Here is a 20879-nt window from a genome sequence, read left to right on the forward strand (position 1 = left end):
GAGTGTTTTAGAGCATGAGCGGTCTCAATTTTTACCCCTCCTCTGGCTGAATCCCAGAGCCCTATAGGGAATGTTAGTCCTTACCTCCTAATCTTTTTGCTCCCCACACCCTGAGTTTCTAATGACTGGGATACAAAAAAAAATTACAAAAGAATTTGTTGAAAAAATACAACGGGAGACTTTACTGATGGAGCCCTGTACAAGGCACTACGTGGGTGCCCAGGAAATAAGACCTCATACTCCTGTATCAGATATTCCAATAAAAATTCTTCTTAAACGAATTCATAGTCTAACAAAAGTCATATGTCAGACATTGCTGTCACTCGGTTACAAAATTGTACATCTTTTATAGTAAACTTCATTCATTGACTGTAAAACATTGAACAGTAGTTAATACTCCCTTAAACTGGTTTTAAAAAAACAAAACCTACCAATTAAATCCCAACCCCCCAAAACAACTGAGACAGAAGCACCTGTAAAGTCCCCTCCAAGTCTTCCTTGGCTGGTCAGTTTACTTGGGCTTGACCTTTAAGGAGGTGGAAAGATGGGAAAAGGTCATTAGAGAAAGGTTCCTTTGGCCCAGTGTCCTCTCTTGACTCTCTGCTGCCTTGATTAGCTTCCTGTTTTCGGCAGCACTGGAAGTTTGTGGAAAGAAGTGTTCCTTGCACTGGAATTTATTCTCCATTGTGGATTAGCCCCTTTGACTTGATATGGTCACTATGGTACACTACTGAATTCAGCTGTCCAACTGTCAATTCTTGGGCTATTCTTTTCATATGCTCCTGAATATTTTATAGGAATGGTGCCATCAGTGGTTAGCAAACATTTTTTGAGTACCTACTATGTGCAAAGAACAGAATGAAGCATTTGGTTTGAATTCACCCCAGTACTACACAGCAGAATGGTGCTGAATTTGGGTGAGGGAGGCTGGATATGAGGCCTGGTTAGGTAACTTACTACCCTAAGACCTTAGGACAAATTGCTTTGCCTCAGTTTCCTAATTAGGAAAATGGGAATAAATAACAGAACTCACCTCATGGGGTTATTATGAGGACTGGTGAAAAGTACACAGCATGACAAATAGTAACCATTCAGTAAACATTAGCTATTACTATTACTAGCCTTAGTTATCACGTTGACTGATAGTTAAAGAACATGAGTTTTTCTAAACGGACTCCCATGGGGGCTGGAGGGAGAAGCAGTGTATGGGAATCTGCTTATTGGAATTTTCCTCTTCCTCTAAAGCAGTTGTTTTTAATTGACATACACTGGCATCATTAATTTTCTCCTTTGAAAGTACCTGTGTGACACTTTCCTCAAGCAAAAGGTAAACTGCTTTTCAAGCCACAAAATGGCACCTGCTTTTACTCTAGCAGGAGTGTATTTTTGTATTACAAAGTTGAGGGTAATAGCAGAAAACAGACAAGAGCTGCACTATATTACCTCTTTGAGTAATGGATAGTAAAAAAGAAAACGGTGAAAATGGAGATGAGAGAAATCTAGGGAAATATCTTCCAAAGTTCTAACGTTAAGAAAGGCACTTAAGAGATGGGCTTTGGGAGAAGTTTCTGTTCTCACACCTTTGCACATATTCACAAGTGTTTTGTCTTGCTCAACTTCCAGCCCCTTTCCCAACATTACAGACCTAAGCTGAGCAGTGGTATGACTAAAGCTACTTTCTGCATTTATGGTTCCTTTCATCTTGTGAACTCATAGCACTCAAGTTAACCTAATCATATGACTTTAAAGAAATAGGGAGTAAAGTTCTTAAAAAAAAAAAAAAAAAGAACAAAAATTGAATTATGGTTGGATTTGGCAACAACTGTAAAACTTCCCACTTTCAGAAATTCCTTGCTGATCCGTGCAAGGCAACAGCTAGAATGCTTCCAAGATCAGAAGGCGGGAGGAGAGGCTTCTCTGACATTTCCTAAGTGGAATGCGGGGCAGCAAGTGACTTGGAATGCACTGGGAAGTGAAACTCGATAGGTCACTTGCCCCAAGCTGCCTGAGTCTCCTGTGTCCATTATCTGAAAGAGTCACAACACTGAACACAAGAAAGGGAGGAAATATCTAGACTGTCTGCCATGACTCAACTTTCTTGTTATTCACAATCTTACTCAATTCTGTTACTATCAAACTCAATCCAGTTGTTGATGGTATTTTGGAGACCTGCTTTTAAGGACTTGGTTAAAAGGGACTGTTTTTTTTTTTTTTTTTACTTAAGAGACCATTCCCAGTCAGAAAGCAGAAGTATTAACTATACAAAGGCATTTTCTCTACCAGTGGAGAAGTTAAGGTTTTTTCTTCTTAAATCTCAGTTCTTGAGATATTATGGGGTGCCAAATCAGTTAATTAACAAATATTTACTGGATACATACCATATACTTTGTACCATGCTGGCAATAAATCACGTTTGTGTCTAAGCAACGATAGAGCAGATTCTACTAGTAAAAACAAAAAAAAGCCCCTCAAACATAGCATTAATAAAATGTCATTCTATGTTTCTGTGATCATATAACTTTATAAGTTTTTATCTCACCACAGTAAAATGTTCCACTATCAGGGGTTCTAACATATTCTGGAAGAACTCAACGATAAGGCTGTTGGCAGATGATAAACTGGTTAAGGCTGAGGATGTCTAGAAATCCCTTGTTCCCAATTCAGAGAATGAACTGTTTTGAGTATAACTAAATTAGTTGAAAGATACTTTAACAATATGCTGCTAATTTGTTTTTCTGTATTTTTGAATCATCAGGATTTTACTGAAGTGGCCATGTTTCACAAGTGTTTCTATGTTTTATATCTATACATTAATTGTACTGCTTCCACCTGTGAGTGAAGCTGTGTTTTCTATGGCTTGATCATGTTTTAATCTTCACCACTTCCTCCTTCATCATGTGGACTGCTTTTCAATATTCAATATTGCTTTTCAATACTGCTATTCAATATGAATCTATTGAACTTAAGAGAAGTAAAAGTGATCTCTATATGGTTCGTGTCTATAATTCCACTCAACAATTGAAATATAAACAACTGATTTATCTGAAATTTAGAAGAAATTTACTTGATCAAAAAATTCTTAGAATGCTTCATTCAGTCTCCCTGAAGTTCAAGCTTTTAAATTATGCATATGTATATTAGGGTCAGTTTTCTTCTAGTGGCTGAACTGCAAATCTTAATCTATAATATGTAACTCAGTTCTGTTTTTTAATCATGACCCTGGATAGTACCAGATTCTATGAGTGAGTAGGAATAGACTAGAGTGGAGAAACTATAGGAAAAGCAGAAATCATAAGGATTATGAGAATGTCTTGACTGAAAATGTTTTAGAAACAATTAAATAGAAGCTCTACTCTCTGTGAAAGGCTATATTCAAAGCGTCTGTACACCGGTAGCAAAACAAACAAACAAACAAAAAAACCCACACATATATAGATTTCGCCTACAGATCGTTGAAAGGTGATTTTTCTATGATCCTATAATACCTTATGTAATTATCTGTAATTAAATTAGCACACAGTAAAAATAATCAGCTTAAAATAAAATATTCAAAACAATTGCTGGACTAAACAACATTCTTTTTCATAAAAAAAGAGTCATATGCAGCAAAGTGGCAAAAAACAGAATGGAGTGAGCTGTGGGTAAGTGTAAATCCTATAGCGATGAAAGTCATTTGTATTATCCTTACTTCTTTGAATAAATTCAGATGACAGCCCTATTTCATTTCTTCATTCAGTTTGGAGGCCAGATGGCATTAAAATCATTTACTTCACCTTGTTGTGCTTAATTACTACAATCAACACACTATTTTCCAAATTAATCATAACAAAGTAATTTCATTAGTAACACAGCAGGCTGTTGAATTATTAGCATCATAACAGTTTGCAAACAATTAAACTTTATTTGAACCTTAAAAATTTGCAGAGTGGAACATTATTGTAAGATCTAATGGCAATAGAGTACAAATTCAGTACAGAGCAAATAACCAAGCAAAATGCTATATAAAATATGACTTACAATCACCTTAGAAAAAAATTAGCTCTCTAACTGTTCATAGAAAAACAAATAAAAGCTAAGCAAACATAATGAGAACATAGAAATTAGCATGTTTTTTAACAAGCTGTGTTGTTTAAATTCACATTAATGATATTATTATGATCTTGAAGAGTATGTGATATATTGTCAAGGGTGTAAAGAAAACTTTCTCTGTGGTAGTATACAAGTGATTTCATCAAATGAATATGAAATAGTCATGAATTGAAAGTAATGATTATTTTTCCTGTCACTCCAATTTTAAATCTTCTGTTTCCTTTCTTGTATCTCCCACCCATATTCAAGTTAAGAAAGAACAAAGGCCAGAGGAGCTCTGGACATAAGTGAAACCTTATTTCCATTTGTCACTGCTCACAGAGACTTTCTGGCTAGGAATTATTGGTCATCAGTTGGCAAAGGACTCCCTCTCCTGGATTAACCGTAAAAGGAGGCAGAAATCTCCTAAATGCTTTCTATTCTGGGAGAGTTTGTGCCAGAGTGGGGGAGGGGTTTCCAAGTGCTTTTGTATGCAATGAAAAGCTGCTGCCATCTACTGGCTTGGTACAAAAAAAACTTCACAAGCTGGAAACACAAAACTTGTATCCACAGCAAAGCTACATGGTCAGTGGAAACAGCTTTTGCTTTTCAAATCATTCAGGCTTTGAAAACCAGTCCACTAAGTTCATCTCCAGTTGTCTAACAAGGGGATTTCAATCTATTTCAATGGCACTATATTAGAAAAAGTTTAATGATTGCACAAATGTAATTTCTGAAAATTTTAACTTGATGATGTCCATATATAAATAAATTTGTGTTTAGTAACAATTCCTAAAATTTAATTTGTTTTTTTACATTTGAAATTGATGATCATGGTATTGAGGGGATAATGATGAAACAGACACTCTGAAATATGCCTTGTAAATACTTTTACATAAATAATGGTGGCTTTTACATATCATCAACTCATTTTCATGGTTAGAATCTTTATCTTCATAAAGCAAAGACCTGAAAAGTTCAACAACGATAGTATCTGCCAAGTAATGATTCAATATTAGATTATGTCTATTCCAAATAATTATCCAATCAGCAATGTATTTTAATATATATTAAGACCATATTGGTACCTCGCAGGCATTTAAAATACCTCTGATTTCAAATATACGTGCAAATGCAATGATGCAATTCCAAAATCTTGCTCAGGAAGCACAGAGTATAACTCAAATGTCAGGTCAATGCTACCCTTCCCCTCATCTGTTGGTATATGTTACTGCCAGGATTTCTATACTCTCTTCCGTGGTTTGAAGTTGGTCTGTAATAGCATAGCAATGATAGGGCAGGATAGGAGAGTGCTTGGCTATGCCTTCTTACTTTGAGAATACACTGAGATTCTTTATACCATTATATGAGGGGACTTCAAAAAGTTCACATTTTTGTGAACGATTCATATTATCTCTTAATTTAATTTTTTCATGGACTTTTTGAAGTACTTTTGTATAAGTGGTAGAATGGGTTTTCTTACGAATTTTTTACTTCATTAAATTTAAATAAAACTACAATAGAAGACGTTGACAGGCCCATCATTGAACCAGGATGTCTGTTATCGGGTAAGGTGCTTTGCACAAACCATGGTTCTGGTCTGCACTTGTGTTGAAGATGACAACGCCCTGCCATTTGCAACTCTGTAACTTTTTCTTTCTGGTGGCTATATTTAACAGGAAGTAAATCTGCCAATCTGTAAAACTTCTTTCATGAAAACATGTTACTATTGTGTGAAAAATAAATACTAAGATAAATCATCTACAAAGCTTTAACATAACCACATTCTTCAGCATCTATCAAAAACTTGCATGATATATTCAATTAAAATGAAAATAAAATGAAATTTATTTCATATAAAATGAAATTATATATTACACTCTAAAAAATAATTGATGTTCAACTATTAAGAGAAATTACAACTCACACCGTAAGTAGCAGTGTCTATATGGTAAATATAAAATAGTGATGAATTCTTCATACAAATCAAATGAGTAAAGAAAAACTATAATTATTTCTTTGCAAAATAGCAACAGGTATAGCTTTACTGCTTGCATCTAATTTGCATTAATACCTTTCATTTAATTTCATATCAGAAAAATATTTTAATGAAAGACTGCCTACAATAACAGCCAAGGACCATGTTCGACAAAACAAAGGTTATGAGCTGCCACTCAGACTTTCATGATGCTTCTAAATCCAAAACATTTGCAGACAAGTGGAAGACTTCCTTTTCTGCAAGCAGAAAGAGAAAGTTGCATTTTAATTTTCTTCTTCAGTCAAAATGTTGATTATTCCTGCTTAGAAAAGAATTACACTTTTAGCCAAGGAAAAAAATGAATGTTTACCAAACATTTTGTCAATTCAGCTCCTCAGAAAGGCCATAAAAGTGGTATTTCACTAAAGAGTAGGAGGTTTGGGAAAACAGCTGGTTATTATCAAAAGAACTTTCTCTAAATAATCTATCCATTTCCAAACTAAATTCCATGAAGTTATTTTAAAAATTAAACCAAATCAAACAAAATGAAAAAGATTTGGGGGCACAATCTTTGTATTATCAGAAAACTATAAAGACTTTAAAAAGGCAAAGACTCATAACAAACAGACCAGGAGAACATAAGAGCTATTACAGAATATTGGATTAAAATGTACTTACCCAGGACTCTCAAATATCATACATCTCCATTATGTAGGCTTTAGGCACCAAGCCAATGGCTCCCTTCATTTCTCCTACCCACCAGCCATATCTATTGTATTCCTAATTGAAAACAATATGCAATATTAACCTTTAGACTGGTGTAAGTACAATGTCGTGTGTATGCAACTTCTTAGAAATGTTATTTCTTTTTTAAAGTTACAAGAGCTTGAGCTGCAAATGGAAACATTTTCATTCTTTGTTTTGTTTCTGGACACTTTTAAAATGCTGTGAGGCAAAGATTTAAATTAATGTGTAACACAAAGCCTGTTTATTACTAGTCACAGAACACAAAAACGGTCACTCACGATAAGAACCTAGGACATGAAACTTCCTCAGGAAGCTAGTTCTCTGGGTCTCTCTCTCTCTCTCTGGGTCTCCCTCCCTCCCCCCCGCCCCCCCCAAACAGCCAGGGGATACCTTTTATGTTACCAGCACTAGTGCTACAGGCTACAAGGTTAAAGCCAGGATCCTTAAGATACTACATTTGCCTTCAAAAAGCTTATCATCTAGCAAGGTTAAAAAAATTTTTTTTCACAATAAACTATTAATTTCTAATTAAACTCATATGATCTAAAATGATTTAGAATGTGGTTGTGTGCCCCTTCTTAAGAAAATCTTATACTACACACATTTTAAACAGATAAATTAGGGGATAAGGAAACACTAATAATACAAACAAAATTCTTTACAAAATAATTCATGGGTTCTTTTACAATAGCTTCCATAAGGTATTTATTGTTCTTTTTATTGATGATAAACTACCTTCGATAAAGGATAGGTAGAAGGAATTTAAAGGTGGTGTTCAATTCACCCTTACAGTGGAAGATCAATAGGAAATAAAAGTATCTTAAGTTATAAAGGCAAAATATTAATCTAGCAATAAAAAAATCATGATTGATGAGTCATTTCTGCATTTAACTTTGCAACATGAGATAAACAAACCTGTGCCTCCTTTTCTACCCCTTTTTACTCCATTGACAGATATACCACTGCTTTAGGCATCACGAACACTTTGTAGCTGGTCTCAAATGTCTGCCAGATTGACTAATGTATTTTTATCTCAAATTTATTTATGTTTAGTGAGATACAATACAAACAAAGTAAAATGAATTACAAGTTTCAAGAATAATATCTTCCAAAAGCAATACTGTGCACAAGCAATGTAGGACCCAAATTTAATTTTTCATATAAGATAAATTTTTAAAATCAATCCCCAAAGTAATTCAATAGGTTATGATTTTCCAACATTTGAGTCATAGATAAATGTGCATATGCATATGAGTTATATGTGGGGACGGAATGTTAATACTAATGCAGATGTAACATCTGCATTGACTTAATATTTGCAGGACCATTCAGAAAGGAAAATTAAACAATTCTTCAATACAGATATAGCAACATTAGCATGTACTCATATGTATTGACATATAGTCTATCAATAGAGAGATTATAGGATAAAAGCTATAGGTGCTTTTTCAAACAGTGGGCAGTGTCAGTATTAGACTTACTAGAAGAACATTGAAAGTGGAGGGAAAGGGGGGCAAAAAGACTAATCCTGCACTTATTCTCACAAGGGCACAACTCTGGCTTGTGAGGCAGTGGACTCAAGATTTTAAGTTTAAAAGTTCCCTGACAGTGTGAACTTACTGGACAAAACTGTCTAAGCAATGAGAATACTCTGATGCCTAGAACTCAATGATGATGATTATAACCTATGTAGGACATATTTATCAGAAGAAAATACCAACTTACTGAAAGCTGCAATTAGCAACCACTATATCCTAATAGGTACCTAATAAAACTGCCCTTTTCAATTTTTAAGGCAGTGAATATAATTACAACCTAATGCTTAACAAAACAAATGTACTTAACTTTCTACAGGTCAAAAGCCTACATTGTAAGATTTCAAAATGGGCAGTTAACAGGTAAATGTGAGTGTGAAAGCTCTTACCAGTACCCAGTCTAAGATTTGTAAAACTGATTATTAGAAAAGAGTAAAGGAACCAGCCCCCCGGTGGTAGACACAGAAAACACTCAGTGAGAGGGCATATTATTGACCCAAACCTGCTTCCAGAGAATGGCCCTCAATCTAGGTGTCAATGTTTAGATTCAAATTACAAGCCAGAAAGTTCATGTTAGTTTATAATATTCTACTTCGGTTATAATCCGTACCATAATTAAAGGTATATTATCATTCTCAGAAAGCTCGCTCACACCCAAATTTTAGAAATTGATTTCCAACAAATCATATCAACAAAGGATGAATGACAGCCTACACACTTGAGAGAACTCTGTACTATGGTAGACAAGTAAAATTCATTAAATAGAAAGCATAGCAATAAACAGCAGGGAGAAGTTTATTCAGCTGTAAAAAAACCTCTTAAAAGTAACATTCTGGGAGAAAAAAATGTTTTAGGCTAAAATAACCTCAAATGCATTGCTTAATTTTAAAAAATTGAAAAACATATGAAATACACACCACAAAAAGGTACTCTAAAATATCACAGATATAAATCAGAAAAGGGTAAAAATAAAAACCAGAATATTTATTACTTTACATTAATAAAGAATTCCATATAAAACTCCTGTGTTGAATTAAAAGATAAGATAAAATATAGTGAGGTAAAAATCTAGGAGGCAAATTTATGGATTTACACTGCAACCATTAGAGTATGTCGACAAGACTGCAAACACAGGAGCTTTTCCTTTTATCATTACCGTCCTCTATATGAGCCTCCTGAGCAGCATGAATCCCAATTAAACCATTTGCAGCCTATCAATTGGACTGAAAACGCTTCTTGGAGTACAGTATTCTAAAGTTCGGCCTGAAGATTCAATATCATACAAGGTTTCCTTTTGAAGAAGGAAATAAACCTGTCTATGCCTTTCCTCTTTGCTGCCCCCAAACAAATGTGATTATGAATGATACATTACTTACAGTAGAAAATAATGCAATCGATACAATGTTGCCTTGTGACCCACATACTAATGATAGTATTGCTGTATAAAGTCACATGTGGATCATTAAAAAAACAACCCTCAAACCTTATCTTGTTAATAAATGAAAAATAAAGGGACAAACCATGCCAGGCTGCCATCTAAATCTCTGAAAGATTAGGAAGCACCATGTCATCTCTATGGCACACGACATCTCAGGTACAAGAAGGTCTGCCATCTGGTATCCTTCACCCTATTCGGCTCTTAACATCAACTGAAATGCTAACATAGGCAAGTGACTGTACTTCAGGAGAACTGATAAAATAATGAAGAGTCCTTTAATCTACAGGAAACCATTCTAGTCAATTTATAAGAAATATTGCGTCCCTTTGTAGGACGTGTAATTATTTTCTATTAATCATGTGCTATAAAGCTACATTATGCGGTTATTCTGTTATCACTAGAAAGAGGCCTGCAGTCAGCTTCTGACAATGTTAGGTAATTACTAACACAAAGCTGCTTTCTCCTCCCGCAGTAATGCTATCAAGATTCAGAGGAGTAGTGATGCTTATTGTATAAAAATAGTACTCAAAAGTAATTCAATATCTGTGAAATGGATGGCTCCAAGGCAAAATGTAATGTGGTAGTCAAAGCAGAAAAAAAAAAAAGAAGCCAAATTTGGCCAGTAATCTGAGAAAACAACTCTCTAAGGTGGCACTGACTGCTTGCGATCTAACTCCAGTGTTTTCAAGTTTCATACCATTAAAATCATTTTGTTTTATTTCGTAGTTAAAATTTAAGGCCCAAGTTAATATTATTAGTTAATAAATTAAAATGATTGTGTGATAAGGCAGGAAAAAAAGACTACTTTTGATAAAGTGAGACAGAAACATTATCCAACACAATAGTGAACGTATGTCCATGTTTACTCATTAACTAAATCTTTTCTCTCTGTTGGTATATTACTTTTCACTTAAATAAGGCCCCAACATTTACTTAAATCCTTTTCAGAGCCATATTTCTCATTTCTCAAGTATATTAATCCACTTTCTGCAAACCATATGGTAAAAGAATGCTGCCTTAACAGAAACCTGAAACACTAATAAGACTTTGTGATGTACTAGTCTTTCAGAAATTAGTTACCGATATGTTTGAAAGCAACAGGTGTTAGAAAATGTTAAAAGATGGTGTCCTAATTCCAAACATACTCATATATCTGTGCTTCAAAATGTCCTAGCCTTTTGTCGAAATGAAAGTAATTTTATTCACAAAATATTAAACACAGTAAGTTTAAGAACCAGTGGACTTTACCATTGTTTTCCAATAATTCATTGTGATATTCTCAAACTATTCATAAACATTGTATTGGAAGGAAAACTAGGTAACTATTTAAAACACATAAATACTTTCTTAAGGCTACCTGTTTAGCTTCTTCCTTTATATTATCTTTGATTAGAAGCTTCAAAATAATCTCTTCATTGTTCATACACCCATCATTTCAAAAGATTCTCTTAAAATGCACAAAAGGAACTTGACAACATGTGCTCTGCTATTGCTATCTACACATTAACTGCTTGAATCTTAGTATTCTAACATGCTAAATGAGGAAATTGACACTCACAATCTCTAAGGTCCTCCATAATGTTTAAACAACACCGCACCGTTCAGGAAAATGTTTGAACACCACCATTCTGCTTGAAGACCATGTTTCCTGATGGCTTGTGGAAATCAACCTCATTATTTTACGGTTTACTATGCAGGTGTGACTTTAAGTTCCTCTGACTCAAATAATTACTATTTTTTTCTCCTTGCACTGTGCACTCCATTTTTAAAGCAAGAGAGACAAAGGACAAGTAAGGAAGCTAATATTTAGAATTTAATTCTTACAACAAATTTTAGTTTATATTCCAGAGTAAAGACACATTTAATTCAAATTTCTACACAGTCAACAGTCATAATACCGTACGGTAAAAACTGATATTCAGACTGATGATTCGTAGAGAATGTTAGGCAATCAGTAGAGGGGATTCAGTGTATTTCACCTACCCGCACATGACTCTATTAATGGTGCTCAGGTACACACACTGCCCTCTATTCCAGTTATTGCCACCTAGTTAGGCCTTCATCACTTTATCCTGGATTACTGCATTATCAGCTCTGCCTCTCTGTTCTTCCCAGCAACTCTCTTCAGCAGTTCGCCCTGCTGTGCAAGAAATTATCCTAGCTCCCCACTGCATTAACTACAAACTCCTCTGCTTGGCCTACTCCCACCCTGCAGGCGACATTCTCCTGTCACTTCTCTGGTCCACACAGTCCAACCTTCCACACTACACTTATTCCTCTCTCTGTATATGAAGCTCCCTTCCCGGCGAAGTCTCTCCTCTCTCAGTCAAATCCTATTCAATGACTAAGACTCGACTCAAGTTACTCTGTTGTCATAAATTTTTCTCTGAATTTTCTAATCCATACTTATATCTCTCACTTCAAGCTCAGCATTTATTCCAAAGCGAATTTTATGTATATTGGTTTCATTCCTTCAACCAAAATAAAGTGCAAAATCACTGAGATGAGGGGAAGGCCTTACATTTGGTCTACATGTCCCATACTGCAGGATGGGTAAAAGGTATCCAATAAATAGGTACTGGATGATGAAACACTCAACCTTCATTCTGGATGATGCATCAGTTAGTTGACTATCCTAAATATTTTCTTAAGAAATATAATTCCAATAGAAACATCTTTTCCTTTGTGTATATTAGACTAATTTAAAGAATTTTAGTAATGACTAAACAAGCATTTGTTTTGAAACATGTTACACGTGCAAGTTTAGCTGCACAACCTGAAGTGTGTCGCTCCTACTCATGACAGGCTGTTGCCCACCATGTTTTCAAATGTACTAAATGGGATGCCTCATCTACACAGCTTAAATCCCATCTAGAGAAAGAAAGGTATCTGTCCGCTTTAGAACTGGGACCAAGTAATTCTGGTTCTTAGAAGAAATGGGTTCAGCTGAATTTACTCATGAGCACTGAAGAAGTTAATGCAGACCTGCAAAGGGAGAAACAGTGTGGCAGGTATAATGGAAAATCTGCTGTTTTTTCAGCTCCTTGTTATTCTCAAGATCATTTTCTCAGAAGACCCAGAGTCTCATTCCAGCTCTGTTGCTAACTAGGTATGTGAGCTTGGACAACCCCCAAGTTCTTCAGGGAAGAATTTTTTGTTTATATTCTTCATCAAGACTCCACAGTAATCCAGTTACATACTTAAGTCTAATTAGTATGCATTTGGTCCCTCACAGAATTACTTTTATGAAATCTTTTGTTATGTTTACTATAAATTTTTTTTTGCTGAGGCTGTTACCTCCCACTCTTGCACTTATTATATAAAGTTGTTGAGGCCAGATAATCAGTGCAGATTCTAGAAATTCGTATGGATTTTTTTTTAAAAAAGTAGCCAGTGCTGGGAAAAGCCAAGATCCCTCTTTTATGATTAAAAAAAGTTTATTAGCTCCCTATCTATCCTGTTTTCAGTTTGGCTGCCAAGAAACTTAGGACCAAGGTGAAAGTTCAACAGCAGAAACTCCATTGTCTTTTAAGGTCTCCACCCAAGTGGTCCTTTTTCCTTCGGTCTTTTATTTATTTTCCCCAAATTATGCTGAGCCTCAATTTCTTTACCTATAAAGTGAAGAGCTAGAACTAAGGTTCCCATAACTCTATGATTGTATCATTTTAAGAAGTCAGTATTATTCCCTATTTTTAACTGTACTTTGGTAAACACATACTCAACATCTATCTGCCATAATGTTAGGTATTGGGAATATAAAAATACTTAAGACACAATACCTACCTCAAAAAGACCAGAGTTGAGAGAGACAGATAATCACAACATTGAATGTTGGGTGAGAGAGAGAAGAAATTTGTAAAAAGAGAAGTAACTAACTCTATAGTGAGATCTGGGAGGCTTTATGTGGAAAGTGACAGTTGGGCTGAGGCTCCAAATAGAGTCATGAAACGAGTAAGAAATGACATGTGCAAAGGCCTGGAGAGATAAAAGAATGTGCTGTGTTCAGGGAAGAGCAAGTAGTTGAGAGTGTGGTTAACACAAAAGTTACAGGACTGAGATATGGAGAAAGTGGCATAAGATGAGGTAGGAAAACTAGGTCGGAAACATCAGGTTGGTTTGGTCTCTCACAGTGTTTCTCTGGTTGTCCACCATTCTTCAAGATAAGGGAAGGAAGTGATCTTGAGTGACTGATTGCCTATTGGCTCTATGCTACTCTTTCATTGATAGGACTGTCCACCCCTTTACATTGCATAGCTATTGTTCAGGTTATTGTGCTCTTAGACACAAAAAATAAGCATTCAAATATTTGTCAAATGACTAAACTCCATCCACACACGAAATTCTAATCTTTCCTTAATTACTCCAAGCTTTATTGATCTCCCATTCTTCAGGGCTTGCTTCTCCAGCACTACAACATCTATAGCTACACTGTACTCTATAACTGTTTTCTATTTCATGGGTTGGTTTTCTCTACAACTCAACTGCAGTATGCTTGAAAGAAAGCTAGTTTGTGGCATCTCTGGATCCTGCTCAGAAGAGTACTTTGCCACAATAAGTGTTCATCAAATATGTGTCCATTAAAAAATAGGATAATTTTGATCATCTATAAAAGGTTTAATTATGCAGAAGATACTATCAATAAATGGCTCACTGTTAGAAGTGGGATATGATCATAACAATCTCTGGTACAAAAAGAATGTTAAAGTCCTAATCAAGGCCCACAAGTATAGTAAAGTAGAAAGAGGAAAGGCTTTAGGATCAGACCTTCATTAATTCCTGGAGAAGACACTTACTAGCTGCATATTCTCAGGCAATTTCCATAATAACCTTACTGAGCATCAGCTTCCTAATCTACAAAACTATAATACCGTATGTTTTATAGGGTTATCATATGAATTAGATGAGTGAAAGCACATTAAGTGCTGAGAACACAACATTGTAGGTGCTCAATAAATACTTTTTCATTCTCTCCCTCCTTTCCGTGCTCACTAATCGGTGTAGCATAATACCAGGGCAACAAAAAACTAGAATATTTTAGAATGCACTATAAGGCAATCTAATTATTATGAGGAGGTCTCTACCCTGGTCTTCTAAAGGGAATCTGATGTTCTAAAGAGAATAAGTATTTAAGGAACAAAACATTTTCTTAGAATTCTGTCAGGTTGTTCTCTGACAGCTAAATATTCAATGATGAACACCTGTCACTTAACTGTAATCTATTAAATATTTACTCTAAAACTTCCCTTAATTGGTAGTATATCTATCTGTACTCTCTCATACCTAATAATTTCCCTGGAATATCTAGCTCCACGATCTAAAGGGATCGGAAGTAAGACATCTTAAGAGTGAGTGTGCTACATACATTGAGGGAGTTCCTGATTTTCGAGGTAGGGTGGGGTGGAGAAGGCAAAAGAAATCATGGACTGCTCAATTTAGGATTTAAAAAACAATATCGATATAGTGCTTTTCTTTAAGGTTTTATTTTGTTTCTGACAAACTCCTGATTATTCCATGCTGGATTAAAGCAGGAAAACCTTGCAGCCTGGCTCCCTCCTTGAGCGGCCCCCTCTTCTGCCACCTTCTCACCTTGCCTCTCTTACCTTCTGGCTTATCCTCTACCTCTCAAGCCACTGGAGGCTGAGCCTGCCAGCATCTTCCCCTTTCATTGCCAACATTTTTCTGGAATACTTTCTCCATTTTATGAAAGAAAAAATAGGGAAGTACTTGAGCATGCTGTTTGCAAATAGGTAACAAGAGAAGTCCTACGAGTAGAACTAGAACACTTTCTGACATGGTGCTGTGTCCATAAACTAACTGCTTTTTGCTACTAGGAGGAGGTGGGTGCTAATCAGGAGGTCAGCCTGGCTAATGCTTCCACTGTACCCTAGCCCACAACGTCCATACTGACAGCATAGACACAAAATGCCACCAGACCCCAATAAATGCAATCACAAATACAAATATTCCCCTCCTTCCCAAAAGGCTATAAAATACGATAATATTTTGGAACCAGCTTAGTGTCAACAATGCATGTTCCATATTGAGATATCCTAGTTACTCTTCAGCAGTAGGCCAAGCTAGTTGTGGCAAACTGGGCCATATGGTCACAAATGAAAAACTAAGATAGCTAAAAGGTAATGTGGTATTTCCCTCTGCCAGTAGAGCTAAGCAAGACTTTCATTCCATTTATTTTCATAGGGTTGAAGCCAAAAAAGCCATAGTAAGTGAGTCTTTACATTCTTATAATGAGAAGCAAATGGTCAATGACAGTTACAATTCACCCATCACTGGAACGAGTCAACTAAACAGATATAAGGGGTGGTAGTGCTTGAATCCCCAACCAATAGACACTAAAAAAATGTCCTTTATTGTATATGAGTGTCCACTGTCTTAACTTACACTTCCTGTTTTTGACTTAATAAAAAATTTCTCAGAAGGCCACAAAACTAAACTCACATATGCCTTAGACTAGATAAAATATTCCAGAATTCTTAACTCTCTTATTTTTCTTTTAATATCAAAGTAGTGTGCCTCTTTCCTACTGAAGTATAGCTTGTCTGTTATTGTGGTTAGCAATTTACCAATGAGTACAGATTGAAAGATAAACTAACACAGGATGTAAATCCAGAACAGCAAGATAACCAAAAAGGTATGCATGGCTATGGAATATGCCTATTGCTATATCATCTGGATCCTGCTATTGAAATTATAAAATTTCACAAACATGGTTCTAGGAAAATACTATTAACTACAACATTCTGTCAATGTTTTAGATGGTAATAAAGTCGACATGCAAACAAGTAAAAGGATTTAGCCTGATTTTAAACAATCTGATTCCTTAAAAAAAAATTAATTAATTAAAAGGTTTTCTACTTCAAGTATGATTTCACCCCTATCACATGAATCTGAAACCAAGCCTTGTTGTTTCAGAATTAATTCACTGACAGTGCAGCTGTCATTAAAATCACAAATTTCACTTTCATCCATTCCTGTAAATGTGTTCCTTTTTTTTTTAAGGGAAAAAAAAAGATTTCTAAATGCCCACTGAACTATTGAAGCGTTTTATTTTAACACATACAAAAAACAGCAGTGACCCAATATGAAAAGAACTGTAAAGCAAAAACTTGCTGGCTTACTTTTCCAGGCAAGCGGTATTCAGATTTATTACTAGTGAAGTTCAAAGGTTAAAACTAAGAAAATGACAGACACTCTGAAGGAGGGGCTAGCTCAGCCAAGGGTCACATGACAGCTGCTAATTGGAAAATGTTAAAAAGGAAGGGGGATGGGCATGGTATCTGCCTACCCTTCCTTCTTTATTGGAACATTTGACTTTTCTGGAAATAAAGGCTGATATTTTATAACTCTCACAAAAGGCCTAAAATAAATAAGTCACCCCTAGGCTGACAGAGCACAGCTGACACCCAATAAAGGCTTCCTTGCAAAACAGAAAAATAAGACTGAATTTTTAAATAACACTATATTTTCATAGTGATTTTTAATGAAGACAGCCTAATCTCCAAACTGGCTAAATGTTTTTCTGCCATTACATTTACAAAATTAAAATGCTCTTCATTATAATGTATGTCATTTTATTTCCTGATTTGTCTAAATATTCATTTACATTGAAAGAATGAATCTTAAACTATTTTGTGCTGCCTTTTTTAAAGGTTATTTTCAGAACTGACAAACTTCTAGAAGATAAGTCAAATCAAAAAGTGATAATTTAATATTTCAGATTATTAATAAGTTAATTACTAAAAGGAAGTTGCATTTCTTTAAAATCTTTTAAGCCATTTTATTTATTAGAAGTCATGTCATTAATTTCTTTATAAAGTACACATTTTCTATGTCTCCACGAATATGTTAGATTCCTTAAAATGTATTCTTCCTTATGTATATAATTTTTACATTTAATTCAGAATGATAAACAAAATTTCTCATAATGAATTCTAATACTTCATTGACATGAGATAGGAAAGTAATAACCCATAGCTAGATTTAAAGTGGAATTTATGACACCATTTTGACTGTGCACATTAGCTGCAATTATCTGCACCACTCATTCTGAGCCACTAGATGGTGTAAAAAAATAAAATGGTAAAATTGCACCCCATCACCAAGAAATCTAAATCTAAGATTAAACAAATTTCTATGCATATAATAATGCTAGCAATTTCTATACTAATTGTACTTTAAAAAAATCTATCAGTACATAACATTGGCTCTACCTTGAACTAGAAACAGCCTTTTAGCACTTTTTTGCTCTCTTCAATTAATCACCTTGGTTCTTAATTTATAGTAATACCAAGCATTCAAAATTGCAGTCATCATTCACATATTAAGTGAATTTATGGTATTAACTTATGGTATGTGTTTGCCAAAATTTTGATAAAACTGGAAGGCCAAACCAATAAAAATTATTAGAAAGTCTCCATAGATTCCTATCTAAACTTGCTCAAAGCAAGGTGGGAAAACAAGAGTCTTCATAAACATATACTCAACCCCAAAGTAACCTGACTACCAACAGCCAAGATACCTGTCAATGGCCCAGGATATGTCCAAATTCCACCAAGGGACCACTTCTAAGCTTAGTTCTATGATCAGGCTTCACAAATAAAACTACCATCTCCACAACATAGTTTTGTGAGAACAGGAACCGTCTCTCCCAGAATCCTAGAAGTATGACATACACCTATGATTATACTTTTAATTTCATGTTAACAGAAAATGATTTTCTGAGTCAATGGCATACCTACAGGAATGCTGCTTGTTTCACAGCTGATCCTGGAGGTTGGGGCTCCACCTAGGCTTTCAATGACAAAGACAACCTGATTCATAAAGGAGGTTTTAAGAACAGATCCACGTGGGTTTCATAAGTTTCATACTTGCAAAAGGAGTATAATGGGTATATGCCATTTACCCCCATAATCTGAAATTCCAAGTGGAAGCTAGCCAACCTTTAATTTTATACACAATTGCAGCTAAATTGGTTAAAGAAACTGTGAGCTGAGTAAATTTGAGAATGATTCCAAGAGAGTTTCTTGACAAGAACTGAAACCAATCAGTTTAATTTTTATATTAAATAATTAAAAAGCTGTTGTCTTAACTCAGGACAATTAAATGCTCAACAACAGGTTTAATCAGGAGTTGCAATGTGGCTTATCTATAGCTTCCATGAACTGAAAGCATCTTTCTGGAAACAAACAAACAAAAAGCCTACACTAATGAGCAGAGGACTGAGGAAAATAAGTGACAAGTCTTGGCTCTGGGCACCTTAACTAGCAATTATCACAGCTGGCTGTATTTACTCACTAAATATTTCTTTCCCCAATAACCTACAAGTGCTTATATCTTTTTTTTTTTTTTTTTATTGCTTTTTAAAAACAGCTTTACTGAGGTATAATAAACATGCCTTAAAATATACCTGTCTAAAGTATACAATCCAATGTCTTCTATGTTATTTACTAAATTGCAAGTGCTTATATCTTATTCTTTTTGGATTCCTGGTGTGTACAATGTGTCTTGGCACATTGTATGTGCTTTATGATGGTTTCAAATTAGACAGAAAGAAGGAGAGAAGGAGAGAAGGAAGGAAAGAGGGAAGAAAGAAAGGAATGAAAAAGGAAGAAAGGGGTGAGGTAGGAGGGAGGGAGGGAAGGAAAGAGCACAAAAAAGAAAATAGAGGGAAAAACACTGGTCTGAGAGTCAAAACACCTATCTGGCTCTGGCACTTTCTTGAGCCAAGTTTCCTTATCTGCAAAACCAAAAATGTATGATCATTGCTAAGACCCCCTCACTCTAACATTCTGTGATTCTTTGTGTAATGATTTTATGCACCAGTCATCTAGTGCTAAAAATTCACTATGTGACCGTATTTCCAAGTTCTCTTCTATATCTAAATCATATTATCTCTCAGAAAAGTCCAAAATATTTCTAGTCAAAAAACCACATTAAACGCCTAGACTTATGATTTATTTAAAATTTCTCTACTTATATTTAAATTGTTTCCATACATCATTTGTTTCTAAAATAGCCTCATAAAATAGAGAGTGGGAGATTTTTTTAAAATCCCCATATTACAGTAGGGGAAATTAAAATATGAAAATTAAGAGAGCTCACACATGTTATCAGAAGTGTAATCACAATAAGAAACTTGACTTTTAGATCAAGGACAGAAAGATTTTGAATAATCCAGTATCTTAAGAAGCAGAGACAAAGATTTATATATATATATAAAGACAAATTCATAGCAATATACTTTGCCGTTATGTTTATAAATCAGTATGTTAAACTTGAAAAAAAATTACCTAAACCTGTCTGAATAGAAATGCATTTCTTTTAAATTGTCGGAACACCCAATGTATTTACATAAAGATGAAAAACTTGTTCTATAAACACAGTGTTTCCAGTAGTGAATAGCAGACAAAATCAGAATAAGCACACAGAAGAATAAAAAGGAAGAGGAAAGAAAAACATAATAAATAACCTAATACCTTACAATGTTAACTTTCACATAAGTATATTGTTTCTGGAGAAAGCAGCGATGGACGTGAGCCAAGGGCTGAAGTGATAGGTAAACACACTGCTAAGTTGAATCCTGTTATCTGATTGTGTTTAAAATGTGATTATATTTCACTTGACAAAATAATTAATTATTGTGAACTCCCAATTGTTAACAAGGACCTAGAAGAATTCCAATTGGCATTTTTCCCTAGTGTTGTAAAACCACATGCATAAAAATTGAGCTTTGTATTCCCTTTTTACAGTTGTCATTTTGGGGTATCTTCTTACCTTGCTAAGAATATAAATCACGTCTCCCCGCTTAAATGACAATTCATCAGAAAGAGCTCCTGTACAGTCCCATAAACCCTGGTAAAAATTAGCATAATCAGTGCTTTTATCTCCTAGGAAAAAAGAAAGAGAAAGCATGAGTTAGAACTTTCATGTAATGAGCCTTCATTTAAAATTGAACCAATATAAATTAAAGGGCCATCTCAGACCACCAAAAAGTCTAAAAAAATTCTGTCCTGACTTAAACATTTTACTACATTCACACAAGAATGTACTACATCCTACTTCTTACTATCATCTATTTAAGATCATTTTCAAAGAG

The 20879-nt window shown here is 34.8% G+C and overlaps 1 protein-coding gene across 1 annotated transcript in view; it reads right to left on the bottom strand.

Moving 5' to 3' along the window:
- Window positions 1-6058: 6058 nt before the first annotated feature.
- Window positions 6059-20879, bottom strand: part of SKAP2 (src kinase associated phosphoprotein 2) — a 178472-nt gene continuing 163651 nt past the window's right edge. The window contains exons 11-13 of the mRNA XM_063100515.1: window positions 20558-20670; window positions 6725-6826; window positions 6059-6303 (exon numbers count right to left, since the gene is read on the bottom strand). Of these exons, the coding sequence (XP_062956585.1) occupies window positions 6734-6826; window positions 20558-20670 (206 nt within the window). The 3' untranslated portion in view covers window positions 6059-6303; window positions 6725-6733. The remainder of the gene's footprint in view (window positions 6304-6724; window positions 6827-20557; window positions 20671-20879) is intronic.

The sequence above is a fragment of the Cynocephalus volans genome, chromosome 6 (genome assembly GCF_027409185.1).
Source record: "Cynocephalus volans isolate mCynVol1 chromosome 6, mCynVol1.pri, whole genome shotgun sequence".
In the NCBI taxonomy this organism is placed as follows: Eukaryota; Metazoa; Chordata; class Mammalia; order Dermoptera; family Cynocephalidae; genus Cynocephalus; species Cynocephalus volans.